General features: G+C 49.1%; 1 protein-coding gene and 1 long non-coding RNA gene across 5 annotated transcripts; both read left to right on the top strand.

The window, feature by feature from the left end:
- The first annotated feature begins 18 nt into the window (after positions 1–18).
- Positions 19–5,915, top strand: LOC140652001 (uncharacterized). Of its 4 annotated transcripts, none has more exons than XR_012042623.1 (4): positions 19–440; positions 597–775; positions 1,727–4,000; positions 5,201–5,915. It is a non-coding gene; the product is annotated as an uncharacterized lncRNA (long non-coding RNA). The 4 variants fall into 4 exon arrangements; XR_012042624.1 differs by having other exon boundaries at positions 4,730–5,915; XR_012042622.1 differs by having other exon boundaries at positions 1,727–5,915.
- A 1,152-nt stretch (positions 5,916–7,067) lies between these two features.
- RPIA (ribose 5-phosphate isomerase A) lies at positions 7,068–26,955 on the top strand. The gene is made up of 9 exons (XM_072862252.1): positions 7,068–7,351; positions 12,085–12,145; positions 14,049–14,104; positions 17,224–17,283; positions 17,891–17,955; positions 18,298–18,366; positions 18,887–19,028; positions 20,280–20,379; positions 25,766–26,955. Exons 1-9 carry the CDS (start codon positions 7,169–7,171, stop codon positions 25,861–25,863), a joined length of 834 nt encoding a protein of 277 aa, XP_072718353.1. The 5' UTR covers positions 7,068–7,168; the 3' UTR covers positions 25,864–26,955.
- The last annotated feature ends 1,031 nt before the right edge of the window (positions 26,956–27,986 follow it).

The following is a 27,986-nucleotide window of genomic DNA, read 5'->3' as shown; positions in this document are numbered from 1 at the left end:
TCCCGGCCGGCCCTCCGCCGGGCTGGAGACGTGGCTCTTCCTCCGTGTCGGCAGGGCGGGCCAGCGGCGCGCACCACCCGGCGCACGGGGGGATGGGAGGAGGCGAGTAAAGGGCCCCTGCGGAGCGGAATGGACTCGTCGGGCGGGAACGGCGGAGAGCGGCTCTCCCCGGCCCCGGTGCCCGCCGTGCTCCCCAGGAGGCGTGAAGGAGAGGCCGGCCGAGGCGAGGACACGCATACGCATACCTGTACCCACACCAACACATAACAGGCTCCGCTGAGGTGCCCGTAGCGGCCATCTCCCTCCCGAGGCACCTTCTCCAGCTGAGCGCCTTGTCTGCTTCAGGAAAGGGCATGGCGGGATCAAGTGTTCCCCTCAGGAGCTCATTCCCCGGTTAATGGCTGCCCCGGCTGGCCTGGCTCCAGCTTGGGGCACGTTGGGTAGGTACATATGCAACGGAACATGGTGACCAGTAGGCCCAAGAACGGCTGCCCCAGCATGTTGGCTGAGCGTTGCAGCAGCCTTGGGAGCCACCTGTGGCACATTCAACTCGTGTCTCCACCCTGTAATCACAGATTTTTATTTCCTTTATCAAGCAGGTAATGCTTCCTTCAGGGGCCATTTTTCCCCCCTTCCAGCAGTTACCATTATCTCCCTTGCTCTGGAGAGCAGGAAGGGCTGCTCCTTCAGTTCTCATCACCGAGGCTGGCTGTCGCCCACACCAACTGCATGCCTGTGGCCTGCGATGGATCATGCCATGACTTCCCCTGCTACCGTGAGTCTTTTTGTGTCAGTATTCATCCCTGTAGAGGTAGGTATGTAGTTTATCAAGCCACACCTTTATCTTCTTTGTAACAAACCAAATTAGTTACGAACTCTTTAATTCTCATTGTAAGGCATATCCTCCAGCTCTTAAATTACAGTGTTCTGTCCCTCCCCCTTTTCCAGTTTTTTCAGCATTGCATTTCAGAATATGGAGATTAGGGTGCTGTGTTTATCTGTATGCAGACATAAAAAAGGCTTTAGCATACCCCTAGGTGTGCCTCCCCTTTGGATAGGGGCAAAGGCTGACTGTAGGCCATTAGAGAGCACACAGCACTTTTCTTCCCCTGTGTACATGTGCATACCTGAGATGCGAGGCTTTGCATTTGACTGTCTTATGAGGCAGTCCCTTTATCCAGATACGGTTTACCACGTTTTGACCAACGGCCCTTGTCATCCTGATTGAACCACGCTGCTGATGCAGATGTCATCTGCAAATTGTATTAGGAGCGATTTTGTATTTACTTCCAAATGACTAATGAAAATATTGATTACGTACATGTGTAGTATAGCATACATGATCCTGGAGGGATCCCATTAGAAGTAGCCTTATTCAGTAACGGTTTATAACTGTTCTGAAAAAAAAAATCTATGTGGCCAATGTTTAATATAACTTAACTGATGCTTTATTACACTTTTTTTAATTAAAATATTGTGCAGTTCTAAGTAAAAATCCTTTAAAAAGTTTATTACACCTTCCAGAGTAAATGGAATTATTTGTTGTCTTCTTGAAGCATGAAATGAGGTTTCTATTAGAAGTCTAACTGGCATCGCTAATTCTTTAATCTGAGTCACATACCAACTTTTTTTGGTATTTAGCCAGGAACTGTTCTTACATCTACATTTACTACATATCATACAACTGTCCTTTCTGAAGACAGATACCAACCTGGCACTTTTTTAGCTTTCTAGAATTGCCCTAGTATGTCAAGGTTTACTGAAGGTGAACGTCGACAGCAAGGGGTCTCCGCAGCCAGCTGTTTCAGAGCTACTGGGCCACAGTTATCCCTAGAAGACAAGAGCTTCATTGGTTACTAATGGACTGAAATTTATCACATCACTGTTAAGTAATCCACCCACATATCTTCCTGCTTCTTTACAAACATAGATCATAAATGTTCAATGAACACTTCTGCATCATTATTGACATATGAATCATGTCCATCTAGTAATGGGCCTGTACCATTACTAGGGTTTTCTGGGATTTAGCCTTGCCAGCTATGGATTTCCTTTGATGTGCTTCACTTCCAATAACTACTCTGCTTCTCATAACTTCTCATTTATACCAACACTTTTTTATTTCCCGCTTTCCCCATTTTGGCTATTTATGTTTCATTTTTAATCACTCTCTCCAGTCCACTAATAAAACAGGAATTGTCAATGTATTTTCTCTCATGATTTTGAAATTGTGGCTCTTTGATCGCTCAGTGAACTCTTTAGAGAGCTTGTAATCGTCATTTTTAGACTTCCACCTAAATTTTTCTTCCTGCTTGCACTCTTATTTCTGATGAGTTGGAAATACCGCTCTTTTAAAGCACCAGATGTATGCAAAGTCAGGTCATGAACACTGCTCCCCAGACAACCACTGAATTGCAATCCAGAGGTTTGGGGGTTTTTTTTACTTACTTCATTATAAGAAAGTCCGAAGAGTTTACCTTGTGCTGCAAGGTAAACTCTTGTCATGTCATAAACAGCTCATGTCATTTTTAGTAACTCAAATGACATTTTATTATTGTACCCATATAGTCTTGTGCTAATATTTTCTTTATTTAGATAACTCCTCTCCCTTGAGTGTCTACCCATTCATATGTTTATAAAGAGTAATCAAATTCCTTCTGTTTTGCTAGGCAAACCAAGCCAAAGGCTTTTATTCTTCCCTTACACTTTTGGCTCTCTGCTCCCCTGTTCATCTCGCTATCCCTCCCCTGCACCTGTTCCCATTTAAATTAATCTTTCTTGCATAGCGATGTTTTGAACAGTCACGTTGAAGGGTAACTCTGTCTAAATTTTAAACTCCGTTATTTTTATGGACTGTGCAGAAAAACTAGTTCTGTGCCATGCTTTTTACAGTAACTTATCTTGTCCCACTAGTTATTCAAGGGGGTTAGAGACAGATACGCAGTAATGACAGTCCCCAGCAAGGTTCAGAATATCAGAATACTTCACAAGTAGACTTGCACTTCTACCTTTGTGCTGATTCATGAAGGTTTATTACACTTAAGGCAAAACAATAACAGCCTCGTGCAAGTGTACCTATCACACCCATGAGTATTACCTCATTTTCTTGTATTTCCTCCCACCCCCTGCTCCAGATCAGCAGTCTTCCAATTGCAGCCTTTTATTTTAGGGGGACTCTAACAGTTTTCATGAGAGCACACGTTTTCTTCTAGACTCCTAGATTCCTTACCACTGAGGCATAAGGAATAACAGTCATAATCTAAAAGCTCTTACTTTTCAGTTTTGGAAACATTCTAAGGCATGGACAATGTTATTCACAAATCCTTAAGACAAAAACGGCAATACAGCCCTATAATTTTCTCTCTGTATTAAAAATTTTTGCCAACAAAACCAAACTTCCTGCTTTTTGCAAAGCATGACTCACATTCTCCATTCTGTTTTGACTGACTGACATAAGACATCTATTTCAATCATATGACAATAACTTTAAATCTGACCAGCCTTTTATGTGGAAATCAAAGCCTGTTCTTGCAGGATGGATGGATGTTAATAGGAATGGTGTTTTACATAACTCCACTAAAGATCTGCCTGCTTTTCTTGAATAACTTGCTGTCAGAGCAGTGAGGTTCAGCAGCGAAAGCCCAGCATGCCACCTCGTGGCTGCCCTGTACCAAGGGCCATTCGTAGTCCCCTGCAAAAGGATCATTTATAGCCTGCCTTTTCCCCCAGGAGAATTCAGACCATCAAAAAGCTTTTTGCATATGTTGTAATTCATAATACCAGCACCCCTGCTGATGTCTTTGCACAAGCAGAATAAAACCAAGCAATTCTTCATCCAGCAGATCAAACCAGAGATGAGCAGTGAAGTAGGTGTTACTCAGAAGAAATGTCACTGAACTGGAGTTTGCAGGATGAAAAATTAGGTAGCAAGAATCTAATTGCTGGGACATGACAGGCTTGGAGAGCCACAGCCAACCAGAAAGAGAGTTCATCTGGAAAGGTGAGTTAGAGATGCTTGATCTTCCACTTGGTTTCTCCAGTGTGTTGGTGAAGTTTTACCTTCATAGGTCTTGGTGTTTTTTAGCTGTTTCATGCCTTGTCAAATGAGAGAGACAGACAGTTAATTGGATTAACACATCTGACACCCAGAGGCTGTTGTGCCTTCACTAGGATTTCACCCAGGCTAGCATGCACTTTTGCAACAGGTTTAAGCTGGGCTAAGTCTCCCACAGAAGATGGTCCTACAGCCTTCCCACTCCCAGCTGATTGATCTTGCTGCCTTCCTCAGGAAAGGTCAAGGAAAACTGACCTTGATTTTGCTGGTTGCTTTACCTTTCAGAAGAAACAGCTCTCTGCCAACACATGGAACTAGCAGGAAAACTTGGCAAGCGATGGACCATAGCGTGGGACTGCTCCTTTTTTGGGGACAGTGGTGTCGTAGACCAGAACAGCTTAAGCCAGTTACAAAAATCCCCTTCAGAGAGATGTTATACGTTAAGTTTGGCTGAGCCAGTTCAACCTCACTCACCTGGCAAAAAGAAATTGCTTTTTTTGCCTGCGTGGCAAGGTGAATCAGCGGAGGGTCAGAGGAATGCCAGAGGCAGCATAAACTCTGTACCCAGGTTGAGTGGATGGTGGGTGAAGGGAATAAAGAGCAGGATCTTCCCTCTTTGTCAACAGCAAGCTGTTAATCTCAGCTACCGTGTAATTTCCTAACATGTAATTTCAGCCTCAGATGCAGAATTCAGCACCCAGGATCATGCAGCCAGCCTTACCAGCCTGATGGTCCAAGCTACTCTGTTCATCAGCGTGGCATTTCACTAAGGTTAATACCTCGCAGTTACCACCCTGTTCAACAAGCAAAATGTCTGTTCAAACAAAGCAGGTTCAAACACCTCCCGCTGTACTGAAGCAGAGAGGAGGAGAGTTGGCTCCCGGAGAGGTTTTGACATGGGACAAACACAGGCTTGTCCAAAAGGACTTTGAGCTGTTTGCAAACAGAGCTGGTCATTGCTGAAATGTAAAGAAAATCCATTTCTAAAATGTCCAACGCCACCTTTTTGTGCATAGGCAAAGCTCAGCACACCAGAAATGAAAGATCTTCCTGCATTCGCTGAAACTGTAACTCACCAGCAGATTGAGATAAATTGCTAACAGAAAGCCCCATTATCTATAAGTGGAAATGTTTGTGTTCCTCCAGGCAGACGCTCTGCAGGATGTGTTTCAAGCCAAAGCCATCAGCCGTTGCTGTGAGGATACAAACAGGTTTACCACCCCACACTTAACTTCTGGGCTAACACTCCCCACTCCGATGGGATTTGAGAGATGCCCACACGTAAGGATGGGCTTCCTGAATCAGTGTAAAACCCCCACGACTGTTTTTCATTTCAGGCAGCAGTGAAACATTTAGGATACTGAACGGAATAACCCCAAACCCAGTCAAGCTGCTCCTTCAGTTTTACCATTAATGGGTCATGGAAGAAAACAGTACTTAGGTCTGATTCTTTCCGAAATATATATCCCACTAGATGTGCGTATTTACACTTTAAAATGTGTAACTTGCAGGAAAGATCGTTGCCAGCTAGCAGAAAACACCGAACGACTGTATAGCAATCACATGCTCCTCTTAATAGCAAGTCACCTGCTCTGTGCAGAAAGGTAAAGCCTTACCGTGCTGAGATAAGCCTGGGTAATGATAATAGAGTCTTTGTTGAAATACCACCCCATTGTTCAAAGAGTGGTGTCCCGAGCCAGGGAAAACAAAAGGAAACGTTTCTAGCCCTTAAAAAATCACAGCAGAATCACAGAGGTTGGCAACAAAACAAGTCAGTCATGCACAGAATTAAAAACAAACCAAAAAAAAAGCCACCAGCGGCCCTTCTGTTCTGTTGTGCAAATAAAAACAAAAGATTATTCTCTTTGCATTGTGGTCCTTGGAGTGAGGAGTAAAGGGTAAATACCTGCAATTCTCATCCATCTTGGTGGGATTGCAGCCTGGAGAGAAACTGAGATGCCTGTGCATGGCCTTAACCTGGCTCCTGGGACTGAAAGTGCTGGTGCAGGGGTCCTTGAAGGTTGATCTGCCTCTCTAGTATTTTTCAGGAACAGTTTCATAGAATCATAGAATGCTTTGGATTGGAAGGGACCTTTACAGGTCATCTAGTCCAACCCCCCTGCAAGAGCAGGGACATCTTCAACTAGATCAGGTTGCTCAGAGCCCCGTCCAGCCTGACCTTGAAGGTTTCCAGGGATGGGGCATCTACCACCTCTCTGGGCAACCTGTGCCAGTGCCTCACCACCCTCATTGTAAAATATTTCTTCCTTAAATCCAGTCTAAATCTGCCCTCCCTTATTCAAAACCATTGCTCCTTGTCCTGTCACAACAGGCCTCGCTAAAAAGTCTGTCCCTGTCTTTCCTATAGGCCCCCTTTAAGTACTGGAAGGTCTCCCCACAGCCTTCTCAGTGTTTCAGCAGATGCCAACCCAGGATAGAGGAGGGGGAAAATATGGGAAAAAAAAAAAAAAAAAGGCTCTGTGTGCTCCAGGACAGAAAGCCTCCATCGGATTTTATCCTGACCCTCCTGCAGGGCGGGTAAGGACGAGCGGTGCTGGTCGGTAACAGCACGGTCAGAGGACCAGCACCTTTTGTCACGTCCTACTTGTGAGTCCTGCAACACAGCATCGCTCCCAGCTTCGTGCTACAAAGTTTGAGTAAAAGTCCGAGAAAGGCTCTTCCTTAACAGCTCTGGAAGCCCAGCCAGAGTTCGAGTAACCCCCCCCGAGCTCCTTGCATTGCCTGGGCTCCCCCCGCCAGCCTCTCTCCTCCCCCAGCACTTCCAGTGGAACATTTCCCATTCCTCTGCACTTTACGGGAAAGCCTCAACCCTGGCAAGCCCCCTATAGTGGTATATATGCATCTATATAAATCGATAAAACAAGTTGCTTCGGGGTTGCGGCTCGGGTGGTCGCGGCGGGCGGAGCGGGAACCCCGAGCGGAGCGGAGCCGAGCCGAGCGGTGCATTGTGGGAGCTGTAGTTCGCGGCTCGCAGCACTACAAGTCCCAGCCTCCCGGTGGCGGCGGAGGAGGAGGAGGAGGAAGGGAGCGAGCCGGCTCGGCCCAGGCCTCCAGCCCGTGCGGGAGAGCCCCCCGGGGGCGGGCCGCGGCGGCATGCGGCTCCCCGGCCGGCTCGGCCCGCTCCGCAGCACGCCCCTGGCTGCCCGGCCGCCGGGGAGGGTCAGAGCGGGGCCGGCGGCGGGCAGACGCGCCTTCTCCCGCGGGCGGCTCGGCGGCACCATGGCTGAGGAGGCCAAGCGGCTGGCCGCCTGCGCGGCGGTGGACAAGCACGTCCAGGTGAGACGGCCCGGACCCCAGCCCTGCTCGGGGCACGGGGGGCACGGACCCCCCCGGTGCGCGGAGCGGCCACGGTGGGCAGGGAGCGCCCGGTGCACGGAGTGGCCGTGGGGTGCGCGGAGCCCCCCGATACGCGGGGTGCCCACGGAGTGCAGGGACGGACCCTGGGGTGCACGGAGTGGCCATGGGGTGCAGCGACCCCCCCCCCCCCCAATGCACGGAGCGGCCATGGGGTGCAGGGATGGGCTGCGGCGTGCACGGGCTCCCCAGTACACGGAGTGGCCCCGGGGTGCAGGAACGGCCCCCCGGGTGCGGGGACCCCCCCCCCAGGGTACGGAGTGGCCCCCGGGGTGCAGGGACCCCCCAGTGCACGGAGTGGCCATGGGGTGCACGGAGCCTCCCAGTGCACGGATGGGCTTCGGGTGGCACGGACCCCTGCAGTGCACGGAGCAGTCCCGGGGTGCACGGGCGGGTTGTGGAGTGCACGGCCCCCTCGCTCCCCCGAAAGTGTGGACGGTCCCGGAGTGCACGGAGGGACCCTGGGGTGCACGGGCGGGCCCCGCCGAGCCTCCCCCTTGGCTTTGGGCTGCGTTCCTTTAGCCCGGAGAGAAGGGAGAAAACTCCTTCTCCCCTCGGGTCTCTGCGCTCGCCCAGCGCACACCTCCCAGGCAGCGGCCCCATGCCTTGCCCGGCTCAGCACGGTGTTAGACCTTACCCCGAGGTTCGGGTAAGGTCTTGCACCTCTAAACTTTCACAGCGCACCCTTCTGTGAGCGGGGCTGTGCTGGGAGTTCAGGCTAACGCTGTGTCCTGCTCTTTTCTCCAAGTCCGGGGTGCTCCACTGCTGCACCCTATTTCTGAGCACCCAAGCAAGGAGCAACAGCCCCTAACCGGGGGGTTGTGCCCTGTCCTCTGCAGGGAGGGAAACACAGCAAAGGGCTTTAATCGATCCCTTGAAGGTCAGATAGGACTGGAGCTGCTTGAGGTTTGGCCCAGCCTGGTTGTGAGTGCTTGGAAGATCAACGGTTAAAGTCACGCAGTCGTTTATCTCAACGTTTGCTGGGCAAGCCCTTTTGCAACAGCAGTGATGAAACAGGAGTCGAGTTGCTGCCAAGGAGGCAGATGTTAACAGTCAGGGGGAAAAAAATTCCCTTTTCCCTCCCGCTCCCCTGTGCTGGGCTTACGTCTTGAGGTTCAGTTGTCGATGGCTTCCCTGATGTCCTATAAATGTTTCACTTGTTTTGCAGCCTCTACTTCCTCTGAGCAGTGTGTACCTGCCAGCAGAGAGCACAGCCACATGCTGTCTGAGACCTACCCCTTTGCCAGGCCAGCGCGCTGAAAAGCAGTCTGTGGGGTGGGAGAGCCTGGGGGATGGACCGGCAGTTACATAAACCCCCCCTTTCTTACCCAAAGCAAGCCCCAAAGTTGTGTATTGGGGGGTTGTAGGAGGAAAGACTTTGTGTCGCAAGGTGTGTAGCTGGGGCATGACCGCTGCTGCGGGTTATCGTGAGCTGGGTGTGCCTTTGATTTGGACTAAAATGTGACTCTTAATTTTGGACTTTTCCTAGTGAAATAGCTGGCCTTTGAGCTGTTTTGTGGTCAAGCAAACTTAGGATGATGTTTCTGACCATGTCCCAGCTGATTAAAGTTCAGGACCTGGCTAGCAAGGCTGGTTAAGTAAAATATGCAGCGACTGGGCTAATATTACAGTGCTTGCTGTGCAAGTTGGCTTGAAGCAATGGTGGAGAAGCAGGTTAGAGTCACCGCCAAGGAGTTAGTTGGTCTCAGCTGTCAGAGAAAACCTGTCTCCCCTTCAGCTTGCGCTGGGAGGGCGCGGCTGCTATTTGTAACGGATGGTTTTGTGTTTGGCCATTAGAGCTATCGCTGTTAACGGAGGGAGGAACATAATCTCTGAAAGTAAAGCTGCAGACTCCCTCCCTTGCACGGCAGGGATGTGTGGGAGATGCCACTGACTTCAGGGTTCAGTTATGCTGGACAAATATCTTCCGCTTAACCGTGCCGTAAATCCGTGGCACCGGGGACTTGGCACCAGTACTAGATCAGGCTCCTCACTTGGCATCCTCCTTCACACCCATCCCTATCTGTGCCAGCACAGCAGCTCCTCGTGCAGCCTGCAGCTGATGTAAACCTGGGGGCGGGTGGGGGGATTAGGAGAACCTTTTTTATCTTTATTTTTTTTAATTAAAGCCAGATTGGTGTGTTTTCCCACAGCACTTGTCCCCAGGCAGCTGCAGGAGCAGAGTTCCCCTGTACCCGAGCAGACACTGAGATGACCAACCTCAGAAGCTATGGGCTGTTGTGCCGTGACGGCTTGGAGGAGCAGGGCTGGCCTGGGGCTTGGGGCTTTAGAGCCGTAAGCTGCTTGGGGAGAGCTGGCTTTGCGTTTATACAACACCTCTGAAGGCAGGCCCTGTTAGCGTCTCTGTTAGAAATGAAAAGATGGGTGAGATCTGTAGGTCCTGCTGCTCCAGAGTGCTGAGGATTAATAAGAGGAAACTTTTGGCTTTGCACTGTATTTATCTCCTGGTCTTGGAAGCTTACATGGAACCGCTAGCCCGTGTGGTGCTGCTGATGGCCACTCGATGTGTGTTGCCTTGTCACCATCTATAACGTTGGGCAGTGTCTCTAGGCCCTTGGGTTAGCTGAGAAAATGCTGTGGTCTCTGCTGACTCCACTCGTGGAGTCCATACGTGGGTCCTCAGCTGTGCTGCAGCTCAGTGCCTTGGTTTTGTTTGCTGGGGTTTTAGTAAACAACCTGAAATGTCTTTTTTTTTGCATGGGGTGCTGCTCCTCGGTGCTGTGAGCTGGGCCTGTCCCTTGCACACTGACCTTGTGCTCTGCCTCTCACCAATGTTTGCCCCACCTGTTTTTAAAAGTGGATGTTTTTTGGCTGCTTTTGCCCCTGGTCTGGCTGGGGTTGGAGCTGAGGAGGGAGAGGTGGGAGCTGTGGTGAGGCAGGGCTTGTGACAGCACCAGTGTAGACTGGTTTAAACTGTTTTTGGGAAACCCACTTAGCCCAAGGTCTTGCCACTGCCTAAGGGAGGGTGCTCATCTGTGATAAATGCCTTCAAGTTTATCACCAGTGATGGGCTGGGGCCCTTGGGAGCCCTTCCCACTTCATTACAATGGAGTGGCTGATGCTGAGGCTTTCCCCATCCCTTTAGGGCATCCAGCTGCTGCAAGAAGCTGTCCCACCCCGTAGAAACGAGGGCAAAGAGAAGAAACTGCTTCTTCCCAGGTGGAAACAAGTCTCTTGAGAACACCGGTACTGCCCATGTCCTGCCAGCCTCCGCGCAGCTTTGCTTGCCCCTTCCTCGGCTGGCCGTGCTTGGCTCTGCCTGCTGGGCAGGTGAAACCGAGAAACCTTGGGTATTGGGTTTCTGCTGGCAACATTGCAGGCGTGCAGCTGTGATCTGTTGCTTTCCCTGTCTCTTGCAAAGTCACAGTGATTAGTGAGGGCTGGGATATAAGCTGAGTCTCTGGTTGTGTGCTGGGTTTTGGAGAACTTTTGGTTTTTTTAAGCTTTTAACCTGCAGAAGCAAGGGAAATCATTAATCCTAGGGGAGTGTGACCTGCTGGGCAAGCTTGTGTGCCAGTAAGATTTTAGCTGGTTGAAATGCTGCAGGTGTGGCTTTTTCCACAGCTGCTGAAATCTGGATTTGCTGCACATTGTGAAAGAGCTCCAGACCTGTCTAATGTCCAAGAGATAACAGCAGCTTTGTGCCAAGAGGCACAACAGCTTTGTGCCTGCATCTCTGGCTGTCTTGAAGTCTTTCTCAGCTGAAGTCTCTGTGGTCATATTGGGCCTCCTTAAGTCAATTTAAGCTTTGGATCCCATCCAAAGAAGGGGAAGTACATTGAAAATTGGAAGTGTGCAAGAGGCTGCAGGTAGCTCTCAGTGGGTGGGAGACTGAGCTGATAGCAAACAGAGATTTACATCGCAGAGCATCTTCTTGCGGGGTAACACAGTTGCACCCATCCACCCTCAGCCTGCAGCACCTTTTAGAAGCGTGTCTGTATTACTGATGAGGCAGTAGTGGTCCTTCTTAAACCAGACCATAAGCAGAGAAAGGCCAGGACTGAGCTGTGGTTAAAATATGATCCTCTTCAGCATATGCTGCCAGGCTCACCCATCTTTCAAGTGTGTTGCTGGACTCTCATATAGGCAGTTATATACTCTGTTTTGGAGAGCGTTTTTATTATACTCTAGGAATGGCTGCTGTGCTCTTTGCTTTGGCTGCTGGTGCATCTGTACTGTTTACTAACAATACCGTTGGCAGCAAACCCATGCTTTTACTGTGCGGCTTCCTTGGGAGATGTTATCTTGAGGTTGTTTCAGCTTCTTCCTTTGTGGTATTGTCTGAAACTCCCAGCTTTCCGGCAGGAGAGGGTGCATGGAGTGCCAGCAACCAGCAGTGAGTGTGCATTGAACACCCTGGGAATTGGACCGTGGTGGTATTTAGCAAGCATATGTCCTTTAAGGAGAGGGCTAGTTGCTTGAAATCCCTTAGCCACAGACAGTGGTCGTGCCCTTGCTGGCACAGTGTGTTCCCTTCCTTGCCTGCAGCGTGCTAAGACGTTGTGTGTCAGCGTGCATCTCTGGGCAAGGTTTCTCTTGCATGTGTTTATAATGTCGAGTGTACTGGAAAAAGCAGACAGCCCTTGTGCTGAGCCCCCAGTAACAGCTCTCCTCTGTCTCTCTTTGATTTGCAGAACAATCAAGTTCTTGGGATCGGAAGCGGTTCTACGATTGTCCACGCAGTGCATCGATTAGGTAGGATGCTCCCCTTCGTGTCCCTCCCACCACAGAAAGTCCCCTTGTCCAGCTGTCCCAACTACTTGAAAAACATGCTAAACCGTCTGGATGCTGACTTAGAGCCGATGCATCGGGTCTGTTCACCAACTGTTGGGTCCTCCTTGAAGCTGAAGGTTAAAACTGGGTCTTGTGCCCCCAGTTTATTGCATAGAGTGTCCTGAGGAGGTAATGATTTGCCACCCGGTCTCCCCATACAGCCAGGCAAAGTGCTTTACTGGCACCCACCACAAACTGGAGCTAAACCCCTCCGTCTCCTTCCAGCTCTGCCCTGTCCTAACTTGCTTTGTGGCTTTGGGCCGTGCAGCTGCTCTGCTTCCGTTAACCCATTTGTATGCAGCTGACGCTGCTTGCTCACATCCATGTTATTCACATCGAGGGTCCTGCTGAGGTGTAATGAAAATGAGGAATGAAATCCTGCTGCTTTTTTTTTTTTAATACCCTACAGCTAGGTTTATCTGCTTGCCCCAGGTGTAAGTTTGCTCAAGGTGTGATTCATAAAATTTCAGCAAAATATTCAAGGGAGGCAAATGCATTTTTGCAAAGTGAATGTGAGGGTAATTACCCTCACGCTTCGTTGCAGAGGTTTAAAGTTTCCTTTGCAGGGCACTCTCAGCCCTAGGGCAGATCTGCTTGTGGAGGTGCTGTACCTCGTCCTGCTTTGCTGTCCTTGGATGCAAAATTGAGCAGCCGTGCGTGATGGGTCTGGAGTACAGCATCAGCCCTGTTGTTCATGGGGGGCTTGCTCGGACGCGGGGGGGGGGACGACTCTCATTTGGAAGCAGAGTTCAGTGTGTCCCACCTGGGTGGCTCTGTGGCTGGGAAGTCCCCTTGTGACCCCCAGCTCCCTTGGGCAGAGCCATCCCCAGCCCACCACGGGCGAGCAGGGCTGAGGTCTGAGCACAGCTCGGTGCTTCGTTTCGCAGGGAAACAGCAGAGATGGTGCTGTGCCTGCCCCTTGGCACCCGCCTCACCCCACGCTGTGTGTGTAATACGCGTATTTGTCTGGGAGCTGCCGTTCAGCTTTCTGGGTTTGGCTCAGTATTGCAACCACTCCCGACTCTAACACAGAATCAGTCTCTAAATAAATGGGTATAGTATTCAAAGTGGAGTGCAAATTCTGACTTTTCATGTCTACTGAATGCGTTAGCACTGGGATGTGGGCTGTAACAACATACAGCCTCGTGTATTGCATCTTCAATCCTTCCAGCATCAGCGTTACTTGCTCTGGTGTGAGTGCTGTTGCTGACTCTCAGGCTGTTGGCTTATGCCTGAGTATTGTAATTACTAAAATAACATTTTGTCTGTAATGATATTTTAGTAATAGATTTTAGTCATTTGAGGTTAACCTGGGGGAGGAAATATTTCTTTCCATTTAATGGAATACTGTATTTTATTAGTCCTTTCCCTGCCATATATTTAAATGTTCTATAATAAATGAATGTGATGTCCCCAAGGCAACAAGCCAGAAAACCTTTCAGGCAGCTGCTGAAGCTTTCTGTTTACAAGGAGCACAGCAAAAGCTGTCTAATGGAGTGAGAGAGGGGAGTGGGGCTAATTTCCCAGGTGACGACTTGCTGACGAGGCTCCTCTGCTGCTGGAGACACAAAGGTTAATGGCTCGTGGTGTCTTGTGCTGAGCCACGATGGGTGTTTAAACATTTCTGGCTGTAGAAACTGAGCCTTAGCCTATGCAGGGTGGCACCTGTTTGCATTTTGAGTGTGACTGAGTTATTTGCAAGCCAAGCAAGTAACTGCAGTGAGTCAAAGGGGTGGCTCTGAACTGAGACTTCTTAAAGTGAAAGTTGGTGTGTGTTTTGCCTTCTGCAACGAACAAACCGAGCCTTCTGCTTTTTTTCCTACAGCCGAGCGGGTTAAACAGGAGAACCTGACAATCGTCTGCATCCCTACGTCTTTTCAGGTAAGCGCTTTCCTCCTTTGCTTTCTGCTAGTCCAAACACTTACGCAGGGGATCTTCCCTTTGGCTGCGGGAGGCAACCACGCTGCTCTCCAGACTGGCTTACTGCGGTGTGAGTTAACCGAAAGCATTGGTGAAAGCAGCTGTGATGCAGCCTGCAGATGGACCTCATGAAGCTGGTGGTGGTGGTTCTGTGTTACCCTGACCTGAGCTGCAGGGATGCCATAGTGCTAGGAGGTGTGTTTTGAACCAGTGTGGTAATGCTGGTTATGTCAGTGTTGGCGTGTGGCTTGATCTGGGTCCTGCCTGCAGAGAAATGCTGTTTAGTGGTGAACCAGACTCATAATGCAAAACTCATTGGAGACACTTAGTCTCCTTTGATTCTTCATCAAGCCCTGAAAGCTGTAAAAATCATGCTGCAAGCAATAATAGCAAGCTCATGTGTTTTCAGGAGGAACTTGAAATGGATCAACTGGCTTTTATAAGAAATTGCAGAAGAGAAATCAGCTTAATCTTTCCTTTGCTGTGCAGCTTTTGCAGGGATTGGTTCATACCAAGCTAGCTGTTAAGAGGTTTGCAGGGAAAGGGAGCATGTGGCTTGGTGGTGAAACGCAGAGCTGCTGGGGAAGCTTCTCAGCTGCTTCCATGCCTTCATGCACCTGCCTTTGGTTCTCTTTGCCTCTACTCCCTGAGGTGGGAGCACGCTGCAGAGGAGCAGCTGTCACCTTGTCCCTTCGGGCAGGGAGAGGTGACATGATGAGGACCACCCGCAGGGTTTTTGAGGCTAGGTGGCAATGCTCTGGTCGAGGAATTGGGCATGTGTCCTTCTCACGGTTCTGGTGTGGACCTTGGGATTGTACTTTGGTCACAACTTTTTCACTGTGAGGACAATCAAGCAGTGAGGCAGGCTGTGCAGAGTCTGTCCTTCAAGGTTTTCAAGACCCGAGTGTGTTAAAGCCCTGAACAACCTGGTAGCTGACCCTGCTTTGACCTGGAGGTTGGATAGACCAACCTGCATTATCCTAAAATCTTATGAAAACTTAACATCCTCTTACCCTGCAGATGTTCTTTAAGTTTGAGTGTGGGGTGATGGGATTCTCTCTTTTCCCAGCTGTTGCAAACAACCAGTGGCCAACTGGGGTATAACACAAACTGCTGCAAAGGGCAAAAAGTAAAAACTAGATTTTTTTTTTTCTTTGACCTATATCAGTACTTCTGTGCATATTTAGACTGTGGTGGGAGTCTATCTTTGATCTGTCTAAAATGATCCCCATCCTGAGATACCACGTCCCATTTGAACATAGGAAAAGTGCTCTGAGTTCAGTCATTAGGTCTTACAGAAAATATTGATAAAGCTCTCGTAGTGAACGTGGGCTGGAGCCTGTCCTGCCTTGAAATGTTGGGATAGTTCGTGTAATGCTACAGAGTTTCTTACCAGTAAAACAAAAAGGTTACCGCTAAAGGGAAGAGATAGATCGTACACCTGCAGGAGCCAAAATCCCCCAGACATGGGGCTGCCTCGTATCTTTTGCAGTCTCTTAGACCTCAGCCAATTCAGAGTGAAGCATTCCTAGGTCAGCAAAACAGCATCTTATTTTTGCTATGCACAGGTGTAAATGTCTGCCTGAGGTCACTGGCAAGGAAGAATTGGTTTCAGCGGGCTTTTATTCTCCTCCCTTCCCTATTGTCAGGTTGGGTTATTCCATCACCGTCAGTAAAGCTAGAGCCGGGGTAAGTATCTGTCCCTTGGCTTTTGCGTTGTTTCTTCTTTTCACCTGGATGTGTGCCGAGAGCACGCAGAGCGAGACGGTTCTTGGCAAGTGCTGTGCAGTTACTGCTGCTTTTCCCCCAGTTGTGGGAGCTCTGCTTTTGATTCCTGCTGATCTGCTCCCATCGCCTTGCAAGCAGAGAGCCTGAAGGGAGCCACCTCGTTTCTACACTGCTGACTCTAAGGCTGTTCAGGATCTGGCCTGCATGTGCAGCACAATGTTTTTCAATGCTTTCAATTCCCAGATCCCTAACATTACGTGGACACCATGTAACGAATGTAAACCCACTGATTTTTTTTTTATTCTTTTAATTTTGTGAGTCCTTAGGGCAATCCTAATGCACAGATCAAGAGCCCGCAGCCCGTGGGTGTTAAAACTGCATGCTATGAAACGCCATGTAAATGATTCAAATGATACCTCATTGCCAGGAGTACCACCTGCTAGTTCTTCTTAATGTGTCTGGGACACCAATACATGCACTTTTTTAGTGTTAGTGGGTAAAATTCAGGAGAATAAGTTGATCCAGGCTATCGCATTGGGGTTTCTTGGACTAGCTACAGCATGGTAGGAAGTTCAGACTTGAGCAGAGTCCGTGCAAGGAGGGAGTCTCACTTAGGTGATGATTTGTAACACAGAAAATTCAACCAGTTCAAAGTTCTGTAAGCTTGAACTCCTGTTTAAAGTGCTGGACCGAGTGAAGGGTAACCCTGCGTGCTCTGTGTTGTATTGCCACTAGAGGGAGATACACAGCCACTTCAGTAAAAGTAGATTGGAGCCACCAAACAGCTGTTTCAGGAGGCTTCCCACACTTTTTCCATGAGTTGTGCTTTTCTTTTTTGCCTTTTTTTTTGTTTCTTTCCAATATGAAAAATATTTTCATTGTTAGTCCTGCATTGCTATGGTGTAAATATTTCATTTTCTTGCTCCCATTTTTCAGCTGAAGGAAATCAGAGGGGGTGGATGGTTGTGAGGGAGAATGATGTCCAAGCTGAAACAACACAGGACTCAAAAATCCCATATCTGCTGTAATGCTTACATATAAGCAATTCCCACCAAGCTGATGGGGCCTCCGGCTATTTAGTACAGAGAGATCTGGACCCAGGAGCCCTGTTGCACCATCTGAGCATTTTAATTCAAATCAGCAGCAGGGTTTTCTTTTGATTAAAATAATCTGGTCTGGAAGCATCATTTTCTCCTTGCCATGTGTTCCTGCTGCTGGCTGCAGTCTCTCCACCAGCTCAGGAGCTTTCCCAGGGAGACTCCATCCTTGCCACAGCCGGGGGAATGGCACCATGAGTCTGTTTTCCTTTCCTGCCACCAGTAAATGGTGTTTGCTGTCTTCTTGATGCACAGGCCCGTCAGCTGATCCTGCAGAACGGCTTAACGCTAAGTGACTTGGACCGACATCCAGAGGTAAGTGGGACTGCAGAGACCTCACCTGACCTTCCTCTAACCTGGTCCTTCATAAAGCATCAGGCTCCTTTGTCGGCCCCTGAGGATGAGAGTTCAGGCAGCCATGCCGCTGAACGTGAGCGAGAACTAGCTTAGTGTAATTTTTTCCCCAAGCCTTAGTCTTGCCATCTAAAGGGACAAGCACTAAGACAAGTAGGCTGCTGACTTGTGTTTCCTCTACATGTTTGGCACCTCTTCCAGGCTGAGGCTTGCTGGCCTGAGATAGGGATATGGTGTTGCTGAAGTGTTGTGACCAAGATTTTTCCCAGGAGCCCTCCCACCCCTTAGCTGACAACAGTAGAGGCTGAAATGATGTGCCTTGAAGGCCAGCGGTTGGTTTTGGTTTTTCTTTCTCCTGCTCTCACATGCCTGTGGTTTAGCTGGGGCTGGTATCCTCGGGTGGCTGATTAGATGCTTGTCTCTGGTCAGGCTGGCATCAAGGTGGTCCCAGCTTTAGGGACGTTTCTGGCTGCTGCTTGGGACCTGAACCCTCCCAAGCTATGCCAAGAGCAGCGCCTTGATGCTGCATGGGAGAGGTTTCCACACCAAGTTTCTCCTCTTCCTACAGCTTGATGTTGCCATCGATGGAGCAGATGAAGTGGACTCTGACCTCAACCTTATCAAAGGTGGCGGGTGAGCCTTGCTGTCTGTCTGTCTGTGTGCGGTGCTGGTGGCGGTGGCCTCTGAGCATCCTTTTCTGGCTGCGGATGTCTGCAGGGGGGGGCTGGAGAGGCTGATGGGACCCTGTGCAGGGCCGTGCATGCACCTGCAGTGGGAGACGGCTCCTGACCGAGAGTGTGTGCAAGGGACAAGGGAGATAAAGCGATGGGGTAGGGGAAAGAGTCCTGGTGTGGGGCAACGGCAGCACCAAAACAAGCAAGAACATGGTGGAGGGGACTGGACTTTAGGACCATCGGGCACATGAAGGAGCAGTCTGTTTTCTGATTTTTGTATTTTTTTTTTTCCCCCTTGCAGTGGTTGCTTGACGCAGGAGAAGATAGTTGCAGGATATGCAAAATGCTTCATTGTTATTGCCGATTACAGGTAAAAATATTACTATTCATTATACCTCTCTGTCTCATGGGTGGATTTGGATGGTCCTATGTTAAGCCATTATTGTCCTTCCAGTGGGTCAGGGAAGCAGGAATAGGTGGAAATGAGCCTGACTCCCCGTCCTTCAGCAATTCACTTCAGCTTTTTTCTTAATTTTCAACTCAGCAAGCCTGCTTAGGAGTTAGCAGGGCTTGTGGTGAAATGGGTGCTCTGCTCTTTGAGCTCAATCATTGTCAGCACGAAATAAATTTCCCCTTCTGTACATACAGCCGCGGGGCTGTAGAAAAAACAATTCGTGTCCTGCTTGTCCAAAACATGTTAAAACAGGGCTTATCAGTGAATAGAGCATCGTGCATTAAACTGGTTCTTTCTACACGTGTTCACATGTGAACTGACTGCTGTGTCCTCCAGGGCCTTATGCCTGAGGGGTTTGCAAGAGGTCATGTGATAACGTTAATGGTGTTAGCAATGTAATGTCTGACACTAATCCCACCTCAAACTGTGTTCTCAGGAAAAAATCAAAGAGTCTCGGGGAGCAGTGGAAGAAGGGAATTCCTATCGAAGTCATCCCCATGGCTTATGTCCCCGTCACCAGAGCCCTGACCAAAAACTTTGGAGGTGCTGCGGAGCTGCGGATGGCTGTTAGCAAAGCGGTACGTGTCCCTCATCAGCCTCGCTTCCCCAGAGGAGCCACCTGAACGTGGGCAAACAGAGGACCAGAGGTCTGGCCTCTCATCTAATTAAATCTGGGCTTTCACTCCCATGAGTGGCCTCTTGTGTCATTCTCCCTAATTATACTTTGGTTAATGAACTGTGCGTTTAGGTGTCAGGGCTGCTTATGGAAAGCCTCTCTGGCTTATGTCACCTAAAGCAAGCATCCCTGAGCAGGGAGAGGAGGGATTGCCAGTCTGGGTCTGACCTGCCGCTCTGCGGGGATGTGGGGGGGCTGGAGGGCAGTCTGTGCTGCCAAAGAGGGTCTCAAGTTGGGGGGGGGGGGGTGCAGCTCACGCTCTGACCCAGGCTCCTCTACCACACAGAGCCAGACTAAATTAAAACTGAAGATGTTTTGACTCCACTGCCACCATCCTATCCTGACTTGGGCAATGGGGCCTTGCCAGCCCATGTTGCATGGCAAGGAGAAAGGAGGGCTGTCTGCAGTAATGGCTGGAGTTAACGCCCAAAAGCTGAATACTTGTTTTTAATGCATCTTATCCCAAGAGGCTGTAGGGACTGCATTTGTGTGCCTGAGTAGAGCAAACCAGTCATTCTCTATGAACTTGAGACCAGCCTTGCTCAGGGAATGCACATCGGCGCCGCTCCAGCACGAGCTGTGTCCTCAGAGGATGCTGGTCCCTCCTGGCACGTGTGGTTGCACACCCTGCTCAGCGCTGCTGAAACGCCTTGTCCTCAGCCCCAGCTGTCTCTGCTCTGTTGAAAGGACCCAATTGCTCCTTCTGTTGGGCTTGAGAGAGTGCTGGGCATGTCTGGGACGCTGAAGGCCAGCAATTCTTCAACTCCAAAACCTCCCCATAGCATCCAGCAGCATGCTGTTATCACTGCAGCAGAGGGGTCTTATTTTGGCTTCAGTTGCCTGTAATAGCTTTTTTAGGACATGAATGTAGCTTTACTCTTGTGAAAAGGATCCCCTGTTGCAGTGATGAAATTGCATCGATGTTTCCAGCTTCTGCATGATGATCAGTACACAGGAGAATGAGGAACAAACAGTTGCCTTGGGCGTTGGTTTTACTTACAGGCTTATTGTGGACTGCCCTGATTTACTTGACTGATGACTCTCTAAACCATTGCAGCAGGGACGGCTGGTCCCGGTGAGAGGCTGTGACAGTCCCTGGCTGTGCCTGGTAGACAAGGAGCTCTCAGTGCTGACAAATGTGTTTCATTCCCAGGGCCCCGTGGTGACGGACAATGGGAACTTCATCCTAGACTGGAAGTTTGACAAAGTTCATGAATGGAGTAAAGTGAATGCCGCTATAAAAATGATACCAGGTAATGTCTGTGATTTTAAAAAAGCAAAAGCTGGCGAAGGCTTGATCTGTGCTAGATAACCCTGATCATGGGAGCTCTCCCCTGGATAGGAGGAAATGTGTGTGTGTTTACTGCCCTCTTATGGGTCCATACATTTGTTTCTACTTCAGAGATCTGTCAGCTGAATTAGTACAGCTGTACCCAAGTGACATTCCTGTATGGTGGTGAAAACCTGGGGCGATGCCGGGTGACTTGTGACACTGTTTTCCATTAGGCATGCCAATCCTATGCTCTTTCTTACTCTCCTTGGGCCCATTTAGAGAGGGACTTTTAATGGAGACACTGGTGGACTCTGGAGTGAGGGTTCGCACTGGGTTACAATATTTTCCAGAAGCTGCTTACAGCTCTGCTGTATCCCACTAACTGCTCATCCCAGTACCATTGTGTAGTCCTATGGGCTCACCTTGCTGTGAGGGTGCAGCGTATCCTAGCTGTTGCTGTAGCTATTGCTGTGCAAGAGAGAAGCAGTGGCCGATCACACTGCAAACAAAATAGCCTCTCCACAAGGACTCCTGCCTTGGATGAGACCTGCTGCCCAGGCCAGAGCTGCTTCTGGATGATCCAGGTCTGTCCAGGGGCAGTGGCACTGTCTGGACGTCAGTGAAGCAGCAGATAGATTGGCTCAGCCGCATCTGGATGTCTTGTCTGGTTATTTTGGCAAAGTCTGCTCTTGAATCTGGTCAGCTTTTGAATACATATTGTTGTATCTTTTATCTTTGAGTTTATCCCAGATACCTGCCTGCCCCTGAAGTCCATAACGCAACTGCCTTCACTAACTGTGCGTTGTCAGAGGATGCAGGTTGGGATCCTGTTGCAGAAACCTTGACGTCCCCACAGAATGGCAATATATTGTCCTGGCACCATGATTAAAACACCAGACCAGGCAAAGGCCATGGGTGTAGGCTGGGTGAAGGGTCACCAGTAACTTCTAGTTGCTTCTGTTTGGTGGCTTTGCTTCCCTCAATGCTGCTTATAAGGCTGATTTACTGAAAACATACCCATTTTCTTTTTTCCTGCTCTAGGAGCAAACTGCTAGGATGCTACCTCTGCCTTGGCTTGTCCTGTCTTTGTGATCTGAATAATTACTTGGCAGTTGCTTGCAGCCAGCAGTAGATGGCAGGTTCGGACCTTCAGCAGGAGCAGATCTAAATGAACCGGTGACCACAGCTGGTCTGGGCTGTCTCTGGTGCAGCGCTCCACATCCTAATGTGGTTGCTGCCCATGGCTGTACAAATGTTTATATCATTAGAGCTGTTTCTGTGCAAGAGAAACAGTGGCTGGTTATGCTGTTTGCAAACAAAACAGCCTCTCTGCAAGTACTTCTTCCTTTTATCTCTTCTGGTCAAGAGATGAAGGGGTAAATGATGGTACCCGCTCCATCGTGTTGGTATGGAGATAGCTGGGTCAGTCTAACATGGCACCAGGCCTGCTGGCGACAGATGTGGTACACCTGTCTCAAAGGGGGAAGAGGGTCTTTGCACAGGAGTTAGGGCTCATTGAAAGAGCTTTAAACTAGATTTGAAGGGGGAAAGGGATAAAACCAGGTTCGCTAGAGATAAGCTTGGGGGCAGCATGCCAATGTTTGAGGGACAGTGTGCTAGCGAGGTCCTTCAGTATGCTGTCTCAGTGGAGGTAGGGGATGGAGATCCATGCAGCAGCAAGGATGCAAGGGTTATGGATGTGTTAGAAACCAGGGAAGTGCCTGAGAATGGTCACGAAGGAATTAGGGCTTCTCCCCCAAAAAGGTGGTGGGATCAATAGCCGAGCTGAAGTGCGTCTACAGCAATGCACGCAGCATGGGCAGCAAACAGGAGGAGCTGGAAGCCATAGTGCAGCAGGAAAACTATGATATAGTTGCCATCTCGGAAACATGGTGGGATGACTCGCACAACTGGAGCGCTGCAATGGATGGCTATAAACTCTTCAGAAGGGATGGGCAAGGAAGGAGAAGGCAGTGGAGTAGCCCTGTATGTTAGGGAATGTTTTGACTGTCTAGAGCTTGATGATGGTGACGATAGGGTCAAGTGTTGATGGGTAAGAATCGGGGGAAGGCCAACAAGGCAGAGAGCATGGTGGGAGTCTGTTATAGACCACCCAACCAGGATGAAGAGGCAGATGAAATATTCAATAAGCAGCTGGGAGAAGTCTCACAATCGCTAGCCCTTGTTCTCGTGGGGGACTTCAACTTACCAGATGTCTGCTGGAAATACAATACAGCAGAGAGGCAACAGTCCAGGAGGTTCCTGGAGTGTGTGGAAGATAGATAACTTCCTGACACAGCTGGTGAGGGAGCCAAGGAGGGAAGGTGCCCCTCTGGACCTGTTGTGTGTGAACAGAGAAGGACTTGTGGGTGATGTGGTGGTTGGAGGCTGTCTTGGGCATAGCGATCACAAAATGATAGTTTTTGATTCTTGGAGAAGTAAGGAGGGGGGTCAGCAGAACTGCTGCCTTGGACTTCTGGAGGGCAGACTGTTTAGGAGCCTGGTTGAGAGAGTCTCTTGGGAGGCAGTCCTGAAGGGCAAAGGAGTCCAGGAAGGCTGGACATTCTTCAAGAAGGAAATCTTAAAGGCGCAGGAGCAGGCCGTCCCCACATGCCAAAAGACAAGCTGTCAGGGAAGATGACCGGGCCTGGCAGAACAGAGAGCTTTGGCTGGAACTCGGGGGAAAAAAAGGAGAGTTTATGACCTTTGGAAGAAGGGGCAGGCCTCTCAGGAGGAATACAAGGATGTTGTGAGGTTATGCAGGGAGAAAATTAGAAGGGCCAAGGCCCAACTAGAACTTAATCTGTCTCCTGCCATAAAAGACAATTAAAACTGTTTCTATAAATACATTAGCAACAAAAGCAGGGCTAAGGAGAATCTCCATCCTTTATTGGACATGGGGGGGAAACATAGTGACAAAGGCTGAGGAAAAGGCTGAGGTACTTAATGCCTTCTTTGCCTCAGTCTTTAAGATCAGTTGTTCTGTGGGTACCCAGCCCCCTGATCTGGAAGACAGGGACGGGGAGCAGGATGAAGCCCCCATAATCCAAGGGAAATGGTTAGTGACCTGCTACACCACTTAGACACACACAAGTCTGTGGGGCGGGATGGGATCCACCCAAGGGTACTGAGGGAGCTGGTGGAAGTGCTCACCAAGCTGCTTTCAATCCTTTATCAGCAGTGCTGGCTAACTGGGGAGGTCCCAGTTGACTGGAGGTTAGCAAATGTGCTGCCCATCTACAGGAACGGCCAGAAGGAGGATATGGGTAACTACAGGCCTGTCAGCCTGACCTCAGTGCTGGGGAAGGTTATGGAGCAGATCATCTTGAGTGCCATCACATGACGCGTACAGGACAAGCAGATGATCAGGCCCAGCCAGTATGGGTTTATGAAAGGCAGGTCCTGCTTGACTAACCTGATGTCCTGCTTGACTAACCTCATGTCCTTCTATGACAAGGTGACCCACTTCATGGATGAGGGAAAGGCTGTGGATGTTGTCTATCCAGACTTCAGTAAAGCCTTTGACACGGTTTCCCACAGCATTCTCCTGGAGAAACTGGCTGCTCATGCCTTGGACAGGCGTACTCTTTGCTGGGTAAAGAACTGGCTGGATGGCCTGGCCCAAAGAGTGGTGGTGAATGGAGTTTACTCCAGTTAGTGGCCAGTCACAAGTGGTGTTCCCCAGGGCTCAGTTCTGGGGCCAGTTCTGTTTAATATCTTTATCGATGATCTGGATGAGGATATTGAGTGCACCCTCAGTAAGTCTGCAGATGACACCACGTTGGGCAGGAGTGTTGATCTGCTTGAGGGTAGGAAGGCTCTGCAGAGGGATCTGGACAGTCTGGATCGATGGGCCGAGGTCACTTGTATGAGGTTCAACAAGGCCAAGTGCCGGGTCCTGCCCTTGGGCCACAGCAACCCCATGCAACGCTACAGGCTTGGGGAAGAGTGGCTGGAAAGCTGCCCAGTGGAAAAGGACGTGGGGGTGTTGGTCGATAGTCAGCTGAATGTGAGCCAGCAGTGTGCCCAGGTGGCCAAGAAAGCCAACAGCATCCTGGCTTGTATCAGAAATAGTGTGGCCAGCAGGAGTAGGGAAGTGATCCTGCCCCTGTACTCGGCACTGGTGAGGCACCTTGGATACTGTGTTCAGTTTTGGGCCCCTCACTACAAGAGAGACATTGAGGGGCTGGAGCGTGTCCAGAGAAGGGCAACGAAGCTGGGGAAGGGTCTAGAGCAGAAGTCTGATGGGGAGCGGCTGAGGGACCTGGGGTTGTTTAGCCTGGAGAACAGGAGGCTGAGGGGAGACCTTATTGCTCCCTACAACTGTGAAAGGAGGTTGCAGCGAGGTGGGTGTCTGTCTCTTCTCCCAAGTAACAAGTGATAGGACAAGAGGAAATGGCCTCAAGTTGTGTCAGGAGAGGTTTAGATTGGATATTAGGAAAACTTTCTTCACTGAAAGGTTTGTCAAGCATTGGAAGAGGCTGCCCAGGAAAGCGGTGGAGTCACCATCCCTGGAGGTATTTAAAAGCCATGTAGGTGTGGTGCTTAGGGACATGGTTTAGTGGTGGACTTGGTAGTGCTAGGTTAATGGTTGGACTCGATGATCTTAAAGGTCTTTTCCAACCTAAATGATTCTATGATTCTATAGTCTCTGCACCATTTGCTGCTCAGAAATGGGCTTGCTAAGGGGAGAAGAGCATCTTCACTACCCACAAGTGGATGAGCAGAACTGTTAAAGCTGGAGTGCAGTGGTGATAGCAGAGCTCTGGCTGCCTTGCGCTTGTGATAGCCCTTGTCCTCCATTTCTTTCCACCTTCCTGGCCTCTGGGTGTGGATCACTGAAGTTAGGAGCACCCCATAATTAAATGCAACCAAAAGTACATTTGCAAACAAGCTACAAATTGCAGAGGTAGCATCAGATCTGCTGTGTCTTAACATTTGAACAAGTGTTACCCAGGTGTTCTCTAACAGGATAGGTTTTTAGATGCATTTAAAGGCAAAGGGAGTAAGTCTGTGGCTGTGTGTAGCTTCCTCTTGCTCCTGTGGGTCATCAGATGGCTGAAAATGCCACGCTTGTGATTGTGTTAGTGTAACGGTGGTGGCTGGGGTGGTGTGAATGTCGGGGGGAGCTTTGGGAGTTGTTTCTCACTCTTTGGAGAGAGTTTCTTCTTGGGGTGGCCTCATGGAAAAGACTTCCTGGAGGATCCCTGTGTGGCTGATGCAACATCACCCATGTTGGATGCCTCTCTCCAAACCTGTGATGGAGGCATTAGTGCCTTTTAATGAACAAAAACATGGTCAGAGCAGAGAATTCAAGCACTGGGGTGGCTCTGGCATTAACCAGCACATGGTCTCTCGTTCCTCAGGTGTGGTGGAGACGGGACTCTTCATCGACATGGCAGAGGTGGTGTACTTCGGCATGGAGGACGGCTCGGTCAGCGTGCGGGAGAAGCAGCCTCGCTGACATCAGCACGCTGCCTGCTCTGCTTTGCCTTCGGCCAGTTTGATTCAGCTGTTGTAATGGTGCCAACCTGACGTTTTGCCTTAATGAGCAGCGGTTATTGCAGAAGACGGACGGGAAGTTGATCAGAATCCGCTGATGTGATACTGAATGTCTTTTTTTAAAAACAACAAAAAAATTATATTCTATTTCGATATATATATTTTTACTTTACAGGAATGTTGTCTTTTTTAAAGAATCATTTAAACAAATTGCTTTAATGTTTTTATTTTATTTTCTAAGAAATACTTACCAAAAAGAATATTGCTTGTTTGGTTTTTGGTTTATTTTTTTCCTTTTTTCAAACAGAACTTGAACCCTTCTGGTTGCTCATAGTGCTTAGTGATTGAGGTCAGAAATACAATCCTAATGCATCCTTCTTAACCACCCTGGCTGGGAGGGTGATGCACGTAATGGGAGTGCATCCAGTCGGGACCTGCTGATGCCTTATTTGGAACCTTTTTGGTTCAGTATTTTATGCCTTTTATTTTTCTATACCACTGTTTTTTAATAGTTCAGGATGTCTAGATGTCCTCTGTGCACGTGACAATTCTCTGAGCCTAGGATGGTCCCTACATTCCTCTGTCTGGGACATTACTGAGGGCCTTTTCTGGGCCTCTATGGAGGAGACGTTCATCCTTTGAGCCAAATCCTGCTCTCCATTAATTCAGTACCTCTGATTAAAGTCTGTTCCTGTAGCTGGCGATGTTTGGGACTTTGTCCTTGTAAACCAAGAGCAGAACTGGGTCCTTGATGAAGTTTACAGAAGCATATTTGAGCAGCTTAGGGCAGCGTGGAATACTGTTCAGTGGCAAATTATTTGATTTGGAATGAAGGTTAATTATCACCCCTCGCAGCTGGTTGATTTGTGGAAGGATAGAGCAGAACGCACAGGAAAACCAAGTCTTCCTGCCTAAATTTTCCACATGTAGCAGGAGAGAGACACTCGTTCAGTATCTTGTTCTCAGTGTATAGGTGCTTTGCATGGTTCTGGTGTCAAAATGCAAGCCCTCTCTTTGTGTTGTAGACACTGAAATAAAGAGCTGTTATACCAGATTCGGTGGTAATTTGGTTCTTAAAGTAACTATTTTGTGGACAGCGGGGCAGATCGTCGTCAGACTCTAACTTCCGCTGTAGTTTCCCTTTACAAGGGCCCTTCACCCAGGCCAAATTCACCCTTCTGCATTTTATTTATTTTTGCCTAAGGTATAAATACATTATCTTAAATTAACCAGATTATCTAATGGACACTTGTTTAGCTGCAGCACTTGCTTTGTCACTGTCTTAAATTTGCATGTCTAGAACTTGCACATCTAAATCATTTTTACAAAAAGGAGCTATTTTTACATCTTTAAATTTTCCCCTTCCTGCACATCTATTCTGTTAATTCTGAAGCACTTGTACTGGCAAACTGGCTGCTATCTAGCCGACAACTTGCTGGAAACACTGGAATATCTCTTCCTGCAACCTGATGCTGCAGAAGCTGTTTGCAAAACCCTTGTTCTTGCCACGGGCTGTTTTCAGATGTGTCTTGGGCTCCTAATGTAATCCTAGATAAACAGAGAGCAATCAAGCAAAGCTTTGTGCCCAAGCACCTTCTCAGCATGCTTCTGGAAACGAGATTAGCAGGAGTGAATGTTGCTGTTGACTTTCTTCTCTCTCTCTGAAATCAAACAGCTCCTTCTCAAAAAGCCAATAAAACCATTACTGCACCATTACTTTCTGGCCCTGGACCAGATGTGATCTCATTCAGCTTTGTGCTTAGCAGGGGCTTGTTAAATCGAAGCCTGAAGGTGGCAGGTCTGATTCTTGAGCTTCTCTGGGTGCTTGGGATGCAGGTAGAACTGGTGGGTGCTTTTGCAAGAGATGCAGCTGCTGGGGTGGGACTTTGAGGGGGTCTTGGGTTGTGGGTGCAGAGTTCACTGTACTACTGAGATGGAATTAAAATCTCTGAAGTGCTGGAGAAAATTTGGTGTCTGAACCAGTTCTGGAGGCTTTGTGCAGATTTGCTTTGTGCCAACTCCCCCAGCTCAGATTTTCAGAGTCAGTAGATGGATTTTTGAGTTAAAGGTCTCCTAAGAAAGGTC

Source organism: Ciconia boyciana, chromosome 5 (assembly GCF_034638445.1).
Source record: "Ciconia boyciana chromosome 5, ASM3463844v1, whole genome shotgun sequence".
Classification (NCBI taxonomy): Eukaryota; Metazoa; Chordata; class Aves; order Ciconiiformes; family Ciconiidae; genus Ciconia; species Ciconia boyciana.
The sequence above is the reverse complement of the archived record's forward strand: the minus strand, read 5'-3'. Positions and strand labels throughout refer to the sequence as shown.

What these genes read in the sequence shown, in the direction of transcription:
- RPIA (XM_072862252.1), top strand. Translation starts at nt 7,169, where the DNA reads ATGCGGCTCCCCGGCCGGCTCGGCCCGCTCCGCAGCACGCCCCTGGCT. An exon ending in ACTTGGACCGACATCCAGAG is followed by an intron (nt 17,284 to 17,890) that starts GTAAGTGGGACT and finishes CTCTTCCTACAG; the next exon opens with CTTGATGTTGCCATCGATGG. An exon ending in CGCTATAAAAATGATACCAG is followed by an intron (nt 20,380 to 25,765) that starts GTAATGTCTGTG and finishes CTCGTTCCTCAG; the next exon opens with GTGTGGTGGAGACGGGACTC.